This window comes from Lampris incognitus, chromosome 13 (assembly GCF_029633865.1).
Source record: "Lampris incognitus isolate fLamInc1 chromosome 13, fLamInc1.hap2, whole genome shotgun sequence".
NCBI classification, from domain to species: Eukaryota; Metazoa; Chordata; class Actinopteri; order Lampriformes; family Lampridae; genus Lampris; species Lampris incognitus.
This window is the reverse complement of record NC_079223.1, coordinates 18,667,452-18,686,625: the sequence shown is the minus strand read 5'-3', so window position 1 is coordinate 18,686,625 and position 19,174 is coordinate 18,667,452. Positions and strand designations below refer to the sequence as shown.

Here is a 19,174-nt window from a genome sequence, read left to right as displayed (position 1 = left end):
GTCTTCGAGACGGCGGGGGTGGAACGAGATCTTGTTTTGACACTTAGGAGATGATATACGCGTTTATTTATTTATTTATTTATTTATCTATCTATCTGTGCTTGACACACAGAGCATTCTCTCCCCTCACACGGCCTATAATGTGCGCGGGCATATCTCCATCTCATACTGGAGAAGAGGAATCTCTCGCCCTTTCTTCTCCAATCTCTTTCTTTCTCCGCCTCATCCTTCAGGCAAAGTAAATGTGAAGGCTAATTAGACCAGAGATACCAGTGGTGCCAGAGATACCTCCCCCCGGCCATGCACATCTCCTATTGATCTCGGACCACCAACACACACACACAAACACTCACGCTCTTCTGACGCACTCACACATGCTCACACGCACACGTGCACGTGCATACTGATGCACACCAAGACAAACATTAAAAGTAAACAAAAAAAACCCCCAATACAATACGATTTTTTTGCAGCGCCCCTTGTGGTCTTGCAAACAGAGAGACAAGTCTGCACGCACTGTAGGGCGCGAGTTGTCTGACCTTGACAGAGGTCAAGTATTTCTGACACACTGCTCTGCACTCCGAGATGCTCTTTACTGCTCCCGCTGTAAAAGAAATGGTTTGCAGCGTCAAAACCTCTCTCTCCTACCCCCCATTACACTCCCTCTCTCTTGGATTGCTCGCCCCTTTCTCCAGCTATCCCCCCCTCCCCCATTCTTAGACTTCCCCTCATTTCTGATCCATTTTTTATGCATTACTCCATTACGCTCAACTCCCGTTTACAGCGCATTGCCCCCTACTCCCTTTCCCCCCCTCACAAACACACTTTGTATCTCTTCTCTCTCTCTTCTCTCTCTCTCTCTCTCTCTCTCTCTCTCTCTCTCTCTCTCTCTCTCTCTCTCTCTCTCTCTCTCTCTCTCTCTCTCTCTCTCTCTCTCTCTCTCTCTCTCTCTCTCTCTCTCTCTCTCTCTCCCTCCTTCAGTCCAGTTACTTTCCTTCCTTTTCCCTTTCCCCTGGCTGCACCCGGGTGCATTACGACATGCCCTCATCTTCCTCCACTCTTATTATCTTTTTCTTTCTCTGCCCCCCCCGCCCGCCGTCGCATCGCCTCCTTCTTATACTTCTCTCCTTATCATACCCCCCACCGTCCCCTCCACATTGTAAAGCTTTTCATCACCTTTTCCATCCCTAATTTTCCATTGGCTGTCTGACGCATGCCTGTCGTGTCTGTGAGCTGCTTTTGCCCCCCCACACACACACCCAAGCCTGCTCTTTTACGACACACACACACACACACACACACACACACCCAAGCCTGCTCTTTTACGACACACACACACACACACACCCAAGCCTGCTCTTTTACGACACACACACACACATCTAAGCCCGCTCTTTTCTCACACACACACCTAAGCCTGTTCTTTTGACACACACACACACACACACACACACACACACACACACACACCCCAAAGGGCAGATTGTAAATGTAATTAATAATGGGGTTAGCGAGATGGGCTGTTAGTCATAGAAATTTATTTGGGGGAACTCAACACACACCTCCTAAGAGGACGACGTCACACAACTGATCCCCTCTCGGCTGTAACGTTACACAGGACGGACGGGCAGAGGAGCAGAAATCAGCCGGAGGACCTCGCTTCTCCTGCTGCTCCTGCTGCTGATGGTGGTGGTGGTGCTGATGGTGGTGGTGGTGCTGATGGTGGTGGTCTCGGCGCTTGTCTTATCACAGCGTCTGCGTATACGTAGGTCCACACAGTGGGGCGGTGGAGGAAGATGGGGGCGCTGTCCTCGTTTCAAAGACGGCCCTCTGGGGTCAAAGGACACAGTTTGCTGGAGCCCATCGGCATCGCTGTCGAACGATAAATAAGAGAGACACAGAAGCACATGATCATACTGCGTACTGGCGTGTGGTTTAGATAAGACGAGCGCTGTCAGATCAGCACAGCGCCGCGTGCAAGTCTAGACAGCGACCCGCAGACGAAGCCTCATTACAGTTCCCTGTTTAATTGTGTTGCCCATCATCTCCTCTAACACCCCTTCTATTACCGACATGATCTTAAAACGGACAAGTCCACATCGCTGGTACCACCAGTCCACTAAGATCTCTTGCTTACCAGTGAAGAAAACAACATGTTAGAATCAGCTGTAATTCTGAAATATTCATCTAACAGCAGCAACACGAGCCAATTATGTTGTTTCGTCTAAAAAGTCTTTGGCAAACTGCAGGAAAGAACACGCACACGTGTTAGAAACTTTATGGTGAAACTTGTCACGCACACATAAATCGGTAGAACCAGGCCTCGGAGCGATCCACAAGACAGGACGTCCACTCCTGCAGGGTCACCCTCCTGTTCCTGTTACGGTCACATGACCTGCACACACGCACACACACACACACACACACACACACACACACACACACACACACACACACACACACACACACACACACACACACACACAGAGGAGCACAATGCAGCTCAGTGCAAAACACGGGTGACCTCCTGAGGAGACGGCGACAAAATACCTTACACAGACCAACCTGTCACAGACATACCTGACGTGCACACGTGCACGCACATGTGCATGAACACACACACACACACATGCAGACACACAAAGCACGTCTGCATGAGCCAGCACAGCACATTCATACACATGCATGTAAAAATAACCTTGCAAACAGATAGACTCAATGAATATTAGAGCGATACAGTGACACAGGCACACACAGAGACATGTGTGGTGACGCGTTCATGGTTATAGCAACAGCTGCATAGGGGCTCTTGGTTAGCCATTGTCTTTCAGACCACCTCGACGTTATCTCTGAAGGGTACTGCCTCAATCTGTGCTAATCCATGGGCAGCGGGAGGCACAGTGGGTAATAAACATTATCATTGCTGGGAATGGGTTGACATTGACACAGCCAGCCGCACTCCCACAAAGGCTGGCAGAGAGAGAGAGAGAGAGAGAGAGAGAGAGAGAGAGAGAGAGAGAGAGAGAGAGAGAGAGAGAGAGAGAGAGAGAGAGAGAGAGAGAGAGAGAGATGGATATTACTGGTTGGGGTGGTGTATGTAAAGTGAAGTGTGTGTGTATGTGTGTGTGTTGGGGAGGGTGATGAGAGGGTGATGGAGGAGTTGAAAAGGAGGGTGAGGGGGGCGGTGGGAGAAAAGAGTGACAGCGGCTGTGGGTGAGGCCATTCAGAGGGAGTAAGAGAGGAGGGCAGGAAAGACGGAAGGAAGGGAGGAAGGAGACCTGGAGTACTTAAATATGGAGGAGGAGCGAGGGGATGGAGAGACAGCGCGTTAGTAAGAGAGAGAGAGAGAGAGGAGGGGTGGAGGATGCAGGAAGGGGGGGATTGGCACGGAGGATGAGTGGATGGACGGGGTGCAGAGAGAACAGCATGGTGGGAGGTGCGACGTGGGCCTCGCGCGGGGGCGAAAGCCATCAAAGGGTGAGGCATTTGTTAACCCTTTAGGTTTTAGCAATTAGCTGATGTAGGCCAACATATTGACACAGGATTGCCATACTGTGCGTTTGGCACAGTGTTGCGCCTCCAATTATTTTCCTTCCCCTTGCTTCCCCGCTGCAGTTGACTGATATGGGGGAAAGGCTTCATGAGCCTCGAACTAAGCTGCCCCCCCCAAAAAAACCTTTCTTTTAATTCCCCGGAAGCTGACTTTTTGGAGAGAAGAGGTGGGGGGGGGGGGCCTGAAGGAAACAGGTGCACTTGATGTCTCCAGCTTTATGGATCCACCCAAACCCCAGACAACTACTGATCGTCTGGCTTTAGAGCTTTTCATCCTGAAACGGACCACTGATAGCTAGATACCCCAGCTCATCCGGGCTATTCAAACGCAACATCGCGCTGTTTACATGACATGAGGTAGACTGGGTCGTTGCGTGCGTGAAGGTCGGTACTGGTGTCAGACACGAGAGGCGGACTGACTGGAAGAACGCTGCAGCGCAGTGCTCCAGAGGCATCCGTCTGTACCGGAGCTTCCTCAGATCCCTGCGGCTCAACTTGCCATCCACGTTCCTGTCCAGCAGGGCAAACCTCCGCTAAAGGGCAACAGAAAGACAGAGAGAAAGCAGGGGAGACAAAAAAAACAAAAAACAAAAAAAGAATGAAAAAGAGAGAGATTGAAAGGGTGAGAAAAACAGTAGCGAAAGGAATGTCAAGCTTTACAATTCATTTGAAAATAAGCATTAAAGATAAAGCATTTATTTGTATGAATCTCTAAATAGTTGGTGCCGCCTAAACCTATGACCTAATTTTGTCCTGCTTTCCCTTTTATTTATCTGTTCTGTTCTGTTCTGTTCTGATCTGTTTATGTGTTGTCTTCTGTTTTGTTCTGTTCTGTGTTTTTCTCTTCTGTTCTGTTCTAGTCTGATCTGTTCTATTGTGGTCTGTTCTACTATGTTCTATTCTGTTCTGTTCAGTTCTAGTCTGTTCTGTTTTGTTCTACTCTTGTTCTGTTCTAGTCTGTTTTGTTCTAGTCTGTTCTGTGCTAGTCTTGTTCTGTTCTAGTCTGCTTTGTTCAAGTCTGTTCTTGTATGTTCTGTGCTAGTCTTGTTCTGTTCTAGTCTGTTTTGTTCTAGTCTGTTCTAGTATGTTCTGTGCTAGTCTGTTCTGTTCTGTTCTCATCTGTTCTGTTTTGTCTGTTCTGTTCTATTTATTTTGTTCTAGTCTGTTCTCTTATGTTCTGATCTGTGTTTTTCTGTTCTGTTCTTTTCTGTTCTGTCCTGTTCTATTCTAGTCTGTTCTAGTATGTTATGTGCTTGTCTTGTTCTGTTCTAGTCTGTTTTGTTCTAGTTTGTTCTAGTATGATCTGTGCTAGTCTGTTCTGTTTTGTCAGTTCTGTTCTATTTATTTCGTTCTAGTCTGTTCTCTTATGTTCTGATCTGCGTTTTTCTGTCCTGTTCTGTCATCTTTTCTGCTTTACTCTGTTCTATTTCAGTCCCCTCCAGTGTCCATCGGTATTGGAAAAAGTAAGAATAGAGGCGGTGTCCAAAATTTCAGAGGGAATATTGATTTCAATAATAACAACAAGAAGGAGAAAAAGAGGAAGCAGAAATTCTGCAATGTGGCACCCAAATATTATTCTCAGAGATAGTTTATGACATCAGAGCTATTGAGCGAGTATTCCTTTCATTCAGTAAAATGACGCAGGGGGCCAGAGTGGCTGAAGATATTCAATTACCCCTCCTCTTCACTTTGTTATTGAATAATTTAGTGATTATTGACCATGGCCTATTTATACATGGAGTTCTTAAAAGCCTTAATTTCATTCTGTGGCGGACTCACACCGCAAACAAAATGAGAACATGTCACTTAGATTGTTAACATTGATCTTTTGCTAAAAAAAAAATCTTTGAGGCATTAGCAGATTGTGTATTATCTATCGCACGGAGGGAATCGTGTCCAGAACAATCAGGAGATTTGTCACATTACGTCTCACAAGGAATGAAAATGATCCCTTGCTTCTTCATTTTGTCTGTCATTCAAATACCATCACATTTTGTCGTGGATGTTGAATTCACCTGAATCATCTTGAGCTGGCACCATGAACCTTAAATACCCCCCCCCCCAATAGACGGGTTTCCCGTTTACAAACATTACCGGGTGCGTGCGCAGCCAGGGGGCAAAACCGCTTTGGTAGCTCTCCAAAGATTATGAGATGGATAATCTTTGGAGAGCTACCAAAGCGGGTCAACAATGAAAATGCTGAACATTTTCCACCCATCCTTTTGGCGGTTTGTGCAGTTTATTGTACAACGACTGCGCATCATCTCTGCTGTATCTGAGCTCGATCTCTGTGCTGTAGCTGCTTTCTGCTCCCTAGTTGCGCACGCATCTCTGTGATGACGTTGCACGGAAACCCTCCTATAGTACTAGGCCAATTTTCCCACCCTTCTGAGCCGTCCCGGTCGCTGCTCTACCCCCTCTGCTGATCCGGGGAGGGCTGCAGACTACCACATGTCTCCTCCGATACATGTGGAGTCGCCAGCCGCTTCTTTTCATCTGACAGTGAGGAGTTTCACCAGGGGGACGTGGCGCGTGGGAGGATCAAGCTATTCCCCCCCAGTTCCCTCTCTCCCCCGAATAGGCGCCCCCACTGACCAGAGGAGGCGCTAATGCAGCGACCAGGACACACATACCCACATCCGGCTTCCCACCCGCAGACACGGCCAATATTGTCTGAAGGCACTCTCGACCAAGCCGGAGGCAACACGGGGATTCGAACCGGAATCCTCGTGTTGGTAGGCAACGGAATAGACCGCTACGCTACCTGGACGCCCCTTAATCGCCCCTTAATCATATCTTAATCATATCGTGTCTTTGTCCAAACTCAACCCTGTTATGACAAATGTCAGGTTTTGGACTTGTGCCTCCTTTCACGGGGGTCCTCTCCCACCGAAGACTCCATTCAGTGATGTGGTCTATTTAACAACTGTATCTAGTTCATCTCTGTTCCATATGCTGGAGATTAGATAAACTAACATCCATAACGCCAGACCTGGCGTCCTCTGGCTCATCTTGCGCTTGACTACAGAGGTGCAGGACGGACTTCATTACAACCCCCTGTTTGTGAATCGGCGTCACGGGGGAACGTGTTAGCTACCTGCGCGAGCTGTGTTCTCTGGGCACGGCTGAGGCAGCTCTGGGTCGGAGCGCCAGGTGGATAGGACTCCCCCATGCGACTCAGGAGCAGAAACCAGTCCAGGAGGCGGTATGGGAACTGCCCCAGCTCCTCCTCAGTGCAGTTAGCCTTGGGAACTGATGCAGAGGATTCACTGAACTAAATAAATGGACCAAATAAATAGGTGTGTGTGTGTGTGTGTGTGTGTGTGTGTGTGTGTGTGTGTGTGTGTGTGTGTGTGTGTGTGTGTGTGTGTGTGTGTGTGTGTGTGTGGTAGGGCCGAATGACTGAAATATACCCCATATCGTGATATGTTTGGGGTTTTATTTGTGATATGTGTTTGGATGTTAAAAGAATGAAAAGGAGTTTCATCAGATATGTGCAGTTTTTGAATTTCAAAGCTTCATTTGCAAAGAATTTATCACTCTACCAATTATAAGGCTGCCTTTAGAGGAAATAAGTCGAGTTGTTCAAGAAATCACGAAATACGACAAAATTATATTATTTGTCAGATACTCTAGAATATTTTTCTTCAAGAGATGTCATAAAAAGTGGACTTTGCAAGATTTTGTTTTCTATCAAGTAACAAGGGTTTTAGCCTGCATGACTGAATTTGCTCAATTTGCCTTGTATTGCTTCCTTTGCGATGAGGCTATTGTGATGTCGATTCTGAAGCAATATACTGTTCAGCCCTTGTGTGTGCGTGTGTGTGTGTGTGTGTGTGTGTGTGTGTGTGTGTGTGTGTGTGTGTGTGTGTGTGTGTGTGTGTGTGTGTGTGTGTGTGTGTGTGCAATAGATAGACAGATAGCTAGCTAGTTAGATAGATAGATAGATAGATAGATAGATAGATAGATAGATAGATAGATAGATAGATAGATAGATAGATAGATAGATAGATAGTTCACCCAGACAGGGTCCTCTGTGGGCCAATCCAGTGCGGCGTCTCTTTTGACAGGCTTGTTTATGCAGCAGACACTCGTTCATGTGGGTCTTCCCCAAAACACTGCACACTGGCGCCCTCTGCCTTCATAAATGAGCCAATACACCCTCCAGATTCATCACATTATGCTATTTGCAAACTCCAGGGTTATTTATGAATGACTTTTGCAAATCTAATTACTGAAATGCAGTATCGGTGATGTATTTATATGTTTTTTTAAAGGAGATCTATATTTAAAACGAAAAGGCATGGTTTGAATCAATGATTTTACAGCTATAAATACATTGGCTGTAACTATACATGTTCTTTCTGCAACATGAATCGAGAGCTGTGGGTTGGTTGCGATGAAATGCCATCTTTACCGTGGGCAGGACTCCGGACAAACACACTTTGGGATGAGAACACCATTTTCTTGAACCACTTGGCACCAAGAACCTGCTGGGCTATGGCACTTCAGGAGCTCACAAAGCTTTTCTGAAATAAAGTCCAGAGGAAAAAAAAATGTTTGGATTGCTTCTCTATTCTTTTTTCGCACTGTTTTTTCTTTATGCCATGATACACAGAGGAGTTCATGTTCAACTGCATCCATCCATCCACTATCTGAACCGCTTCTCCTGCTCTCAGGGTCGCGGGGATGCTGGAGCCTATCCCAGCAGTCATTGGGCGGCAGGCGGGGAGACACCCTGGACAGGCCGCCAGCCATCACAGGGCACACACACACACACACACACACACACACACACACACACACACACACACACACACACACACACACACACACACACACACACACACACACACACACACACACACACACACACACACACACACACACACACACACACACACACACATTCACACTTAGGGATAATTTTAGTATGGCCGATTCACCTGACCTACATGTCTTTGGACTGTGGGAGGAAACAGGAGCCCCGGAGGAAACCCACACAGACACGGGGAGAACATGCAAACTCCACACAGAGGACGATCCGGGATGACCCCCAAGTTTGGACTACCCCGGAGCTCAAACCCAGAACCTTCTTGCTGTGAGGTGACCACAGTAACCACTGCGCCACCGTGCCGCCCTGTTCAGCCATATGTGTTTCTTAAAGCCCCTCGGCCTACAAGCTTCTATACTGTCCTGTGTAAAGTAATGGTCAGGAGGTGGACGTGATGGATGAAGAGACTGATGATAGAAAAAAAGATTATCAAAGAAATAGATGAAATGATGGATTGGTAGATAAAAGAAGGAAAGAGAAGGATAGATAAAGTGCCAAGGCGGAAAAAATGGCAAACAGATTGAGCCAAACAAATGAGCGATTGCATGCCGTTCATGCCATGACATTAGCCAGAGAGATTTATACCGTGGTATCTTACGAATTAGGTCCATACAGATCAGACTTCTTCAAGTATGGAGATGGTTTGGATTCATAGGGGTTTGTCTCTACCTAACGCATTTAATCATCAGGACTCAATGTGCAAATACTTCCAAACTTTCCATCCCCAAATTTACAGTTAAAATGACTCGGCTGGCAGGCAGAATAAGAGCAAGGACATTTATAAAAAACCAAGCATTAATGTTGAAAAGAAGCGAAATGAATTTTCAAATCGTGACGCTCGTCGTTGTGATTCGTATTCGCTCGCATCGCCCAAATGAACTCACACGTTGTTTGTTGTTTTGGGTGGCTGATGTTCTTAAATAACTATGTCCAAGGTGCTAAGTGGTTCTCTCACCAGGGTCCACTCTGCCCAGGTACGGTCTCAGTTTCTCCTCAGCCTGCCTCTGTCTGCGCTGGGCCCTCCCGCCCTGACACACACACACACACACACACACACACACACACACACATGCACATACACACGACTTTATGTTTGACGACAGAGTTGGGAGACAGATGTCTTTTGGATGTGTAATATGTTTTGCATTTTCCTTCTGTTCTCATACACGCTGTTGCAGCTGCACCACTTGCATGCACACCAGCATCTAAAAGCACATCCAGATTTCAAGCTGTCCGTTGGGTTCTGCACAGAGACAGACTTGCCAGCTTTAAAACGAAGCATCGCCAGAGGTCAAATGATAGCACAACTGAGTAAAGTCACAGTTGACCATAGTAATTTTCTTATATAGTCAGCCAAAGGGTAGGTGCTCTATGACTGGGCACGAAAATGAGGTGTTCACCAAAAACATGTCCTCTTAAGCTAGGTCAAGACCCAAAATGGATATTTGAACCTAGTTCTGGTACCTACAGCCCATACGCTGAAAGAACAAAGAAATAAATAATCAGTATGCTGACCGGTTCCCTTGATCGATTTTTGAACGTTCCTTCAAAGTTTTTGGTCTGTTACTCCATCCAACACCAACCTCCGATGAGACGAGGGAATGTGAGTGCTGTTCGCCAATGTGTTGTCCCTACAGCCAATAGCAACAAAGTGTTCCCATCAGGACGGGTTACAGGTCACGAAGACTAAACTTCTCATTTCGCCCCTGTGGTCCTGAGAAGCCCCTGATCTAAACCTACAAAATAAGTCTTGCAAAAATGTTTTGCCTAAATTCATATATCTCAAAAGGAGATAGTGTGGCTTTACCTGAACCTCCTTCTTTTCTGATGCCCCCCCCAACCCCACCCCCCCCCAAAATTCCAAGCTAACGTTTCTCTGAGCTTTGTAGTCGGTGCCAGGCCTACATCTGCCCTGAGCGAACTCCGGAGGCAGATGAAAAACAGGTGCACGGTATCTGACCCGGCTGCCGTTCTGGAGCCTCACTCCCTCATATCAACAAGTCCCGTTCTACCATGAAACGACCCTGATCTTCATCCCAGCAAACAGGCGGAGAGACTGTTTGCCTCTCGCTGTTGAGAATTTGCAAGTTGGAATATTCCCTCATCCAGAGTTCATCCCTTAACACCCAAGTGATGAAAAACAAATCTTTTGTCAATTCAGTTTGTGCTTCACTCGTGCTTATTTATTAGTGTTGCTGTTCTCGTGATCGGTGAGAGGTATGCAGTCAAAATCATCTACCCGTGCAGAAGCCACTGGGAGTCCCGTGGGGAAAACATGTGGGAAATACAGAAAGAGTTGCACAGTACTCACCGTGGCCACGCCGGTCTGAAGGCTTAGGAGCAGAAAGAGGGCAAAGTTCAAGCTCAGGGTCATGCTGTGGCTGAGACGTCTAACCTGCCACGAAAGGGAAAAGTGAGTAAGTGTGGTGAGGAAGCAATGTGCTGCGCAAGTAAAATCACCCCAAAGACATTTATTTATAAGATGTCTGCTGTGGATGATCACAACTGAAAATGCACTAAAAAAAACAAAGAAAGGCCTTCAGAGTTTCAGCTATTTCCATGAACCCTGTGCATTTCTTGCTATCTGTGGCTTCTGAGGCGAGAGCAGAAGAAAAGTAGTCCTATGAATGTCTATTACTGCAGATCAGACTCAGATATTATTACACGGACATTTTCATCCACTCTCTTCCTGAAAGTGCAGCATATTTGGTGTCATTTAACCCCCCCATTAGGTTATTTCTACTGCTTCAAATACTGCAGCAGGAAACAATGAGTCTCACTGAGTAACAGGAAAACAATCATTTTCCATTACTGAGGAAGCAGGAGCTTGGATTTCTTGGAGCGGACATTTGGCGTTGAATTGTGGAAGTCATTACAGCACAGTAAGATCCCCTGTGTCAAGCACCCATTCATGCTGCACCAAGAAAAAGAAAGTCTTACCGGCTTCTCTGTCACTCCTCTCCTCCGTCGTTTTGTCTCTCCTTCTTCTGCTCCTTTTTTTTCCTTCACATACCTTTTTATGTCAGTCTCCGAAGCTCTTCTGAGGGTGTATCCTTTTTTTTCATGGACTTCTGCTGTGGTCCATCCATTTTTTTTCATTTGATCTATCTTAGCATTCTTGCCTTACCTGCCCCTCCCCTCTCTTTCTTCTACCTTTCCCTCCATACCCCCACCTCCCTCCTCCCCGCCTCTTTCTCCTTTTCACCTTAGTTGCATGTTGGTATCACATTTGGGTGTACAGGTGCATGTTAGGCTTGAGGAGAATAAAATAAAACAACGACAGTCTGCAGAGAAAAGTTAGTTTCACTCGTGCTGATGGCAAATGATGCAGCTTAGAGGGAATATAGAAAAGGGTAGATGGAAGCTGTTCTTATAAATGAAAGAGAAAAAAGAGAGGGCAGCAAATAGAGGGAGAGAGACAACAGCATGTATGTGTGTGTGTGTGTGTGCATGTGTGTGTGTGTGTGTGTGTGTGTGTGTGTGTGTGTGTGTGTGAGAGAGAGAGAGAGAGAGAGAGAGAGAGAGAGACCATGTGTTCTCGCTAGTTTATACATTTGTCTGGAATGGTGCCAACCTCAACCACTCTCCTCTCCTCTTACCCTCATCACACACACACACACACGCACACACGCACACACGCACGTGTACGAGTTTGCGAGTTCCAGCTGAGACTGGCAACATTAAAGAGGAATGCTGCTCCCTAGTGGTCACATTCGTCAACGACCATTTCAAGTTTGTGTATGTGGAGAAAACTGGATCAAGTTTTTGTAACTTGATCCAGTTTTCCTTTTTCCTTCTTCTTTTTTTAATTAGGTCAAATGCGCTGACAACATTTAACTTCAAAAGTTACACTTGGCGGGGAGGCAAAGTGTGACGCTGACTTGCGAGTTAAAGGGCGCGACAAGAAACAATACGCTGCCATAAAGTGTCGTGTTTGTTTCTGTTCGGGTTTTATAGGTCTAGTCAGTCTTCCAGAACTCTGCTGAGTTCATAAAAATACGTCTTGGTCGAGGAGGAGAAACTCAAGAAGACATCTCTTATTACACGCCTTTGGAGGAACATAACGAGAATATCATTATGGTGATGATAATTATTATGATTATTTTGTTATTATTATGATTATTATGCAAATAAGGGGAGCAAACGTGCTCCTTATATAGTTCGACGTCATGTCGACCCAGTGCGGTGGGAGGTCCTAGAAAGAGGCATAGGCAGTTATTATTTATTCGAACATTGCGAGTGTGATAGAAAAAAAAAAACAACCCAACAACAGCAGTTAGCGAAACCTATTCCTGTCTCACTCCCTTTATTAATTCCCCTGTGCTAAAAGGAAACGGGCGAAATCGCAGACTTGAGATGAGCGGCGGCGCCGGATGGCCATTGAGACCCAGGTGACATGTGAGCGCTCCGCCCACGCGGAGGCGAGCGGAGAATGTCGGAATGACGAACCGCCGCGCGAGTCGTCTTGTTTTGGGAATACACACTTTTATCCACAAGTTCACCGACGCCGAGTTTCCCCGTCAGCTCAGGCCGACCAGCGGGAGTCCGTCCGGGAGAACTTGTGGTCGTATCGCTGGTGTGAAATGTACCGTTAGCGGCGTCCCGGTCGGAGCGGTTGTCTGGAACGGAGTCCTTCGGTAATCGGCGTTGACAGCGTAGCGCAGCAACCGTTACGGGCGACCTCGGTAACGTTATTTCATGGAAGCGCAAAGGAGGATATCTGCGCGCGGTGTGTGTGATTTTCAGCCATTGGCTCGTCGCGGGAAGACAACTGACGCCGCCGACTTCCCCGGACGATTACACCGGGGCCATAGTACGGATTTCACAATAACACCCCTGGTTTTCGTGCTATCGGCGAAGTCGTACAACTTCGGGCAGACTTAAAGCAGACACCGGCTGGCTGTTCAGACATCGAGAAGAGAAGACTGTCCACAATGGCAACTTAAGACATGACTTCCACTTCGTGGTCCACCTTGGGACAGGTTGCCCCTGGCCATCGACAGACGGAACAAGTGGACTGGACGGTGGAGCCTTGTGAATACCTGTAGATGTGATTAAACGGCATAACAATCGAGGTAAGGACGCGTGATGTTATGAATAATTGTGACATTCCCCAACATGACACATGAACCCACCCTGACCCCCCCCCCACACACACACACACACACACACACATCCTCTGTCTGTGTATAGGTACAGAATAGCCCGCTGTTCGCGGTCTTAAACGAGTTGTTACCTCATAATTTGAATTAAACAGTGTTGGTTTCGTTGCCTGCGAGAGCCAGCTTGATCAGTTGAAATGGTGTCGAGTCAACAAGAGTATGCTTTTGTTTTAATGTTTTACCGTCTGTTGTGGGTTTCTTTGTCTGTGAGTGTGTGTGTGTGTGTAATGAATGTGATTTCTCAGTGGGTCAAGGCTTAAAGCGCATCTACGGAAAGCGAAAGGGTCGTGCGCACAACTAGGCGCGTTTGCTTTCCTCTCTGCTCACTACACCAGAAGAGAAATAGGCCACATGTGTAAAACGCCATAACATAAAACCCCTTGATGCTACAAAACACACAGCCGTTAGTCACAACAAGCCAAGAAAGACTGAGTGAACCACGAATGGGAATAGCCAGCCCATTATGTAATAAGTGCCATATAGAAAGAGCCGTACTAGGCTAATTATATAACACATAGGTTCATTATAAAGACTGTTACACGTGCAGAATGTTACTAGAATGAAGAATGATAACTGAAGTGTTGTTGTCCAGAAAAAAACAAAAACGCATATTAGGACATAAATGTTACCATGGTGAGAGATATTTTTTTTCCTGCATAATCGAGCGGTTCATTGGTTGAAGGAGACACCTGCCTTTCTGCTTTGCTTGGTTATAAATACGCCAAAAGGTACACGTCTTTCTTACCTACCCACATAAAAAACCCTGTTCTTTCATACCATGCATTACAACCCCACAGAGTTTTTATATGCTGGCGACCACGGCCGAAGTTGCTGTCAATCAAGTCTTAAACACTGTCTGTGTGCCATTTCAGGCTGCAGTCTATTGCGACCCAGACAGTGGAAAGCACCCCTGGCATTAACGCCCCATTACACATGAAGATAAGGCAGGCATTCCTCATGACATGACTGATTGCCCTTACGCTCCCCAGTGTAAGTGAGATGGACACTGCCCTGGTGCTCCAGTGTATGGGTGGGGTTGTGTACACACACACACACACACACACACACACACACACACACACACACACACACACACACACACACACACACACACTGGTCTGGTCTATGTGTGTGTTCCTTAGGCACCTGTTGGCATGTGCCCTTACGCGCCACCTAGACTGTGGGTGTGTTTATGATATGATGTCCCCAACAACAGCTGAGTGTCTCCTCAGTGGGTCTGACTATGAAAGACCCCCCAGATCGCAGTTTAGCATTTTAGTTTTTTCTTTATGTGCGTGTGTGTGTGTGCGTGCGTGCATGTGTGTGTGCATGTATATGTGCATGTGTGTGTGTGTGTGTGCGTGCGTGCATGTGTGTGTGCATGTATATGTGCGTGTGTGTGTGTGTGTGTGTGTGTGTGTGTGTGTGTGTGTGTGTGTGTGTGTGTGTGTGTGTTAGTCTAGCGTTCTGTTTCTGTGTGTGCCTTAACCATAGCATTAGTTTTCCTTGGAATCCAACTCTTATCATGGCCTGTGTGTGGGAGCGCATAGTACTCATTCCAAATGAGTGGTGTGCCCCTAAAGACACTCTAGTCCCACAGATAAGATGTTACAGTGTGCTCATGTGATGCCTTTAGCCACCTCTTATAGTGCAGAAACGCTTCGAGTCATTATATCGTGCTACACATTTCCAGGAACCACAGATTGCAAGGAAGTGAGTCAGTTGATAGAAAGGTGAGTGTCTAAAAGCCCCTCAGAGTATTTGGGGACGAGTGAATTTCTATTGCTTTTGTTTTCCTGGGTGCACATGTTATCTCATAATGATAAAACATAGTTGACAAGAACATGACATGTGTGTGTGTGAGTGTGCTTGTACGAGTATGCATGTGTGTTTGTATGAGTGTCCCTGATTTCCTCATAGATTTGTGTGTGTTCCACTTTATTGATTTGATTCAGAAATCAATATGAAAAACCTGGTGCCCAGACTAATCGGTGACGGTTGGGATGTAGACCTATTTGCAGTATGTAAGTGTGTATTGCGGTGATTTGCTCAAGACCTGAGAGTTGATGTGACTTTGACTTCAGTCTGATCCTCCTTGCCCTCTTAGACACCATTCTCTCTGTATGTGGCCTGTCATTAGAGCTATACTTAGCCACGCTTATCGAGCCACGCTTATCGACCCTACCTTTCCTGCAGTAGGACTGCAGGTTTTGCAGGGCTGAGAATGCCTGCATGTGTTAGTGTGCAGCTACAGGATGTCAGCTTGACAAGGAGAGGAAGAGTGTGATCTTGAAATGCTTAAAAAGATAATGCTTTTCATTTAGTGCATATTTAATAAGTGTTAGTTAATGGGCAATAAGGCCCTTATAGGTCCTTATAAAATGCTGATTAACATTATTATGTATGACTAACACTATACAAGTGTTGATAAATAGCATTATAAACATGTTTTTGGCCGCTAAGTGGTGCTTGCAAAATATGCAAAACCTACTTTTTTTTTACACTCGTTTTAGGTTGTAAATCTTATCTGCATAAAACTTTGCATGTAGCACCTAAGGACCCTCATGATTAAAAGTTATTAGAATAATTTTGATGGTCCACAAAATGCAAATTTATGGCTTATAAGAGCCCTATTACCTATTAACTAACGCTTATCATAGTGTTATTAAAACATAATGTAATCATTTTATAAGGACATATAAGGGCCTCATTACCTATTAATTAACACTTATTACATCCACTTAATGTAAAGCTTTACCAAAATAAGAACATTTCTGATTGATTGAAATTGATTTTCCTTAAGAAATGGTACCAAGTGTCTGCCTTGGGTCAACATAGAAACGTGGAAGACAGAATAAAGGAGACATACCTTTAACCTTTGCAATGTTAATCCCAGTTTTGGGAGTATTGTCTTATTTGTGTCCTAACTAAACGTATTGTGACTTGACTGCATGTGGCATCAGTGCTTGAACTGCAGTTGTTACAGCAATTACAGCAATTTTCTATGGTTCAAGTGTACTGTATGCTTGTTATTTTGGTTTTCTGCCAATACAAGTGTCCTTCTGTTCTGCTGATGTGATGGGTGTGTTGACACAGGTGTCATGAACATAACAGGGTGATTGGGAGCAGCAGATGCATGCAGTTCTGAATTACTGGCTAGACAATGCGTTCATTGACATTGCACTCATCATTCAGGGCACTCAGATGTTCCTCTAATCCCACGTACAAAAGATTCAAATATGAGTTGGACGCTTTTCCATTCGTTGGTTTTGAAATATTAAATGTCTTTCCTGTGCACAGGACAGCATCATGAAATACATTCAAGAAAAAGTTGTAGAGAGGTTTACAAGAATGCTCTTCCACCAGAGCAATCCCTAAATTTTGTTTTTAGTCCTGTTTATGCCATGATCTTGATGTAGGGAGTAATTAACTTTTTCCAGCTCAAATGAGCACAAAACTTGTTTACAGTGTTAAGGAGGTTTGTTCTGTTTCATATAGGCTTCGCTCTTTCAGGCTGTCGCTAGTGGGTTTATCCCTTGCTCTTCAGTGCAGCACTGAAAAAACTTTAGTCCACATCCACCTGCTGTGTGGTCCCCACTTACAGTTGCAACTTTAGCATAAATTGAATAAAGACTGTACAAACAGTTCCCATTTTTCTTCAGCTACCACTACAAGCACTTGAAGAAACGAAAGAGTGAGAAGACGAACACCATAAGGTAAGTACATAAAATCTTCCTCAGAGAGCGGCAGAGAGTTTGTCTGGTGTGCCAAACTGGCTTTATCATGGGCTTCAACCTGCATGACCACTGTACATCATGCCTGGACCCGGAGAATGCTAGCCTGGCTCTCACACTTCAGGCGTCATGCCTGTATTGTGCTTGCATTCCCCAGGCTGATAAGCAGGGATGAGTTGATGCTTTTGCTGCTGCGGCTGAGGATATATGGCCGATATGGGGCTTGTATTCGGTCAACGAGGCTCTGGACATCTTGGATCTGCTTAATGGGCCAGAGTCAGACGACTCTGCCTTTTCCATCCTAGCTCCCCTCCAAAGAAGCTCGGCGGCAGCTCGCTGGGTGCACATCCACGGGACCCTGGGGTCCCCTTCTCCTCCTTAACTGCCCTACCGGTGATAGATGGTCTTCTCCTTAAGCTCCCAGAGATGACAATGAAACTGGCTGCCTACAGAAACCTCACCACGCCACTGGCACAGCTGGCTGCTCCCCCAGATGAGATGAGCGGGTATTTTCCCTTGGTCCAGCTGGCCAGGCGTGATCCCATGTGGCCACTCTTTCCTGCCATCAGGAAATACCAGAAGGGGGTTGCAGCAGAGCCTAGGAGTCTGAGAGTGCTGTCTCCGCTCATGTCCCCATCAGCAAAGTGGGGGTTGCAATGGAGCACGGCTTCCCTCCTGTTCATCCTCTGGAGCCCAACCTGATGGTTTATTTTGGGGTGAGGCAGGCTAACATGCTGGCTGGACGAAGGCCTATCCCGCCTTCCTCCAAAGACCAGCTGACTGCTCGCCTGTCAGACCAGGCTCATCAGTGCGCCTTCCAGGCATCAGCGGTGGTCAATAACATATCACTACTGACTTTTTCGCTGATGAAGCTGGCCGCCCAGTCGACTACGCTGCCTCCAGAACAGGTGTCAAAGATCAGCAAGGGTGCCAGCGCTCTATCCTCACACTCTGCTCTTCCATCACTGTCTCCCAAACACAACTTGACGCTTGGCAAACTATGATGCAAAGGCACCTCTGGAACCTTCTTGAGGCTCCCGTCAGCCCAGACAGGCTGTCCGGACTGCTTTTCCACTCGATGGTGAATGCCATGAGGTCGGCGGTGGGCATCAGAAGGCATACACAATACACTGTTTGCACAGCGCCTGTCACACTGAATGCGCAAGGCTGAGTCACAGGCATATCTCTGGAATGGATCCCCTGGAGGATACCAAAGCGCACTCCACCAGAGGAATTTCCTCTTCCATGGCTTTGTATGGAGATATGATAGTGGAAGATAGGGCTGTGCAATATGACCAAAATAAGTAATTTCATATCCCGATATTGATACATATCACAATTTAGCACATTTTCTGTTAATTCAATGAATAAATACTCTCTGGTCCATGCCCCCCCCCCCGATTCCAGTGTGTGTAAGTGGAAGGATAGCCCCGCTCTACAGAGAGCAGAGTAGTACGACCATAAATGACAGCAAAACGCAGTAGAAACTCTCACACTGAGCTGAAAAGAAACGAGTGCACATAAATAAGGAGAATAACATGAATAAACTATGCTTTGCTGTCATTTATGGTCGCGTTAGTTTCTCATCTTCTCTCCTCTGCTGTTTCACTGGGGGTGGGGCTCAGCCCCTCCACACACGGAGCTCAGCAGAGCGGAGGAGAGACAGACAGCGGTGGGGAGTTGGAGAGTTGATGACAGCTACACTAGTTACGTTACTGTAAGTGCAATAAAAGCTTCGCGAGTAAAAAGCCAACAAGGGTGATTTATTAATGTAATCTGTGCAAAAGATGGTCAGACTCCAAATGATGAAACATATTGCTGTAAAACGTGTGATTTGCAACGCAGCTAATTAAAGCAGGGTAAGAAGCGATAGGCGTTTTTCTATCGTCACA

General features: G+C 46.3%; 2 protein-coding genes across 2 annotated transcripts in view; one reads left to right on the top strand and one right to left on the bottom strand.

Annotated features, from left to right (window-relative positions):
• Positions 1-1,546: 1,546 nt before the first annotated feature.
• sparcl2 (SPARC-like 2) lies at positions 1,547-17,911 on the bottom strand. The gene is made up of 9 exons (XM_056292298.1): positions 17,744-17,911; positions 10,698-10,781; positions 9,342-9,414; positions 7,970-8,081; positions 7,573-7,691; positions 6,650-6,804; positions 3,973-4,085; positions 2,301-2,395; positions 1,547-1,872 (listed from the first exon to the last, which is right to left on the bottom strand). Exons 1-9 carry the CDS (start codon positions 17,909-17,911, stop codon positions 1,817-1,819), a joined length of 975 nt encoding a protein of 324 aa, XP_056148273.1. The 3' UTR covers positions 1,547-1,816.
• The window catches only part of ccser2a (coiled-coil serine-rich protein 2a), a 96,322-nt gene continuing 89,967 nt past the window's right edge, over positions 12,820-19,174 (top strand). Inside the window, 1 exon segment of the mRNA XM_056292118.1 lies at positions 12,820-13,461. The gene's annotated coding sequence lies outside the window, so the exon portion shown is untranslated.

Bases quoted from the DNA above. Each gene is read 5' to 3' on its own strand.
- sparcl2 (XM_056292298.1), bottom strand. From the start codon at position 17,911: ATGAGCGGAGACAGCACTCTCAGACTCCTAGGCTCTGCTGCAACCCCC. The intron at 7,692-7,969 runs GTAAAGATGGCA...TCATTTATGAAG, and splicing joins TGTCCGGAGTCCTGCCCACG to GCAGAGGGCGCCAGTGTGCA. The intron at 6,805-7,572 runs GTGAACTATCTA...CCTCTGCATCAG, and splicing joins CCACAGAGGACCCTGTCTGG to TTCCCAAGGCTAACTGCACT.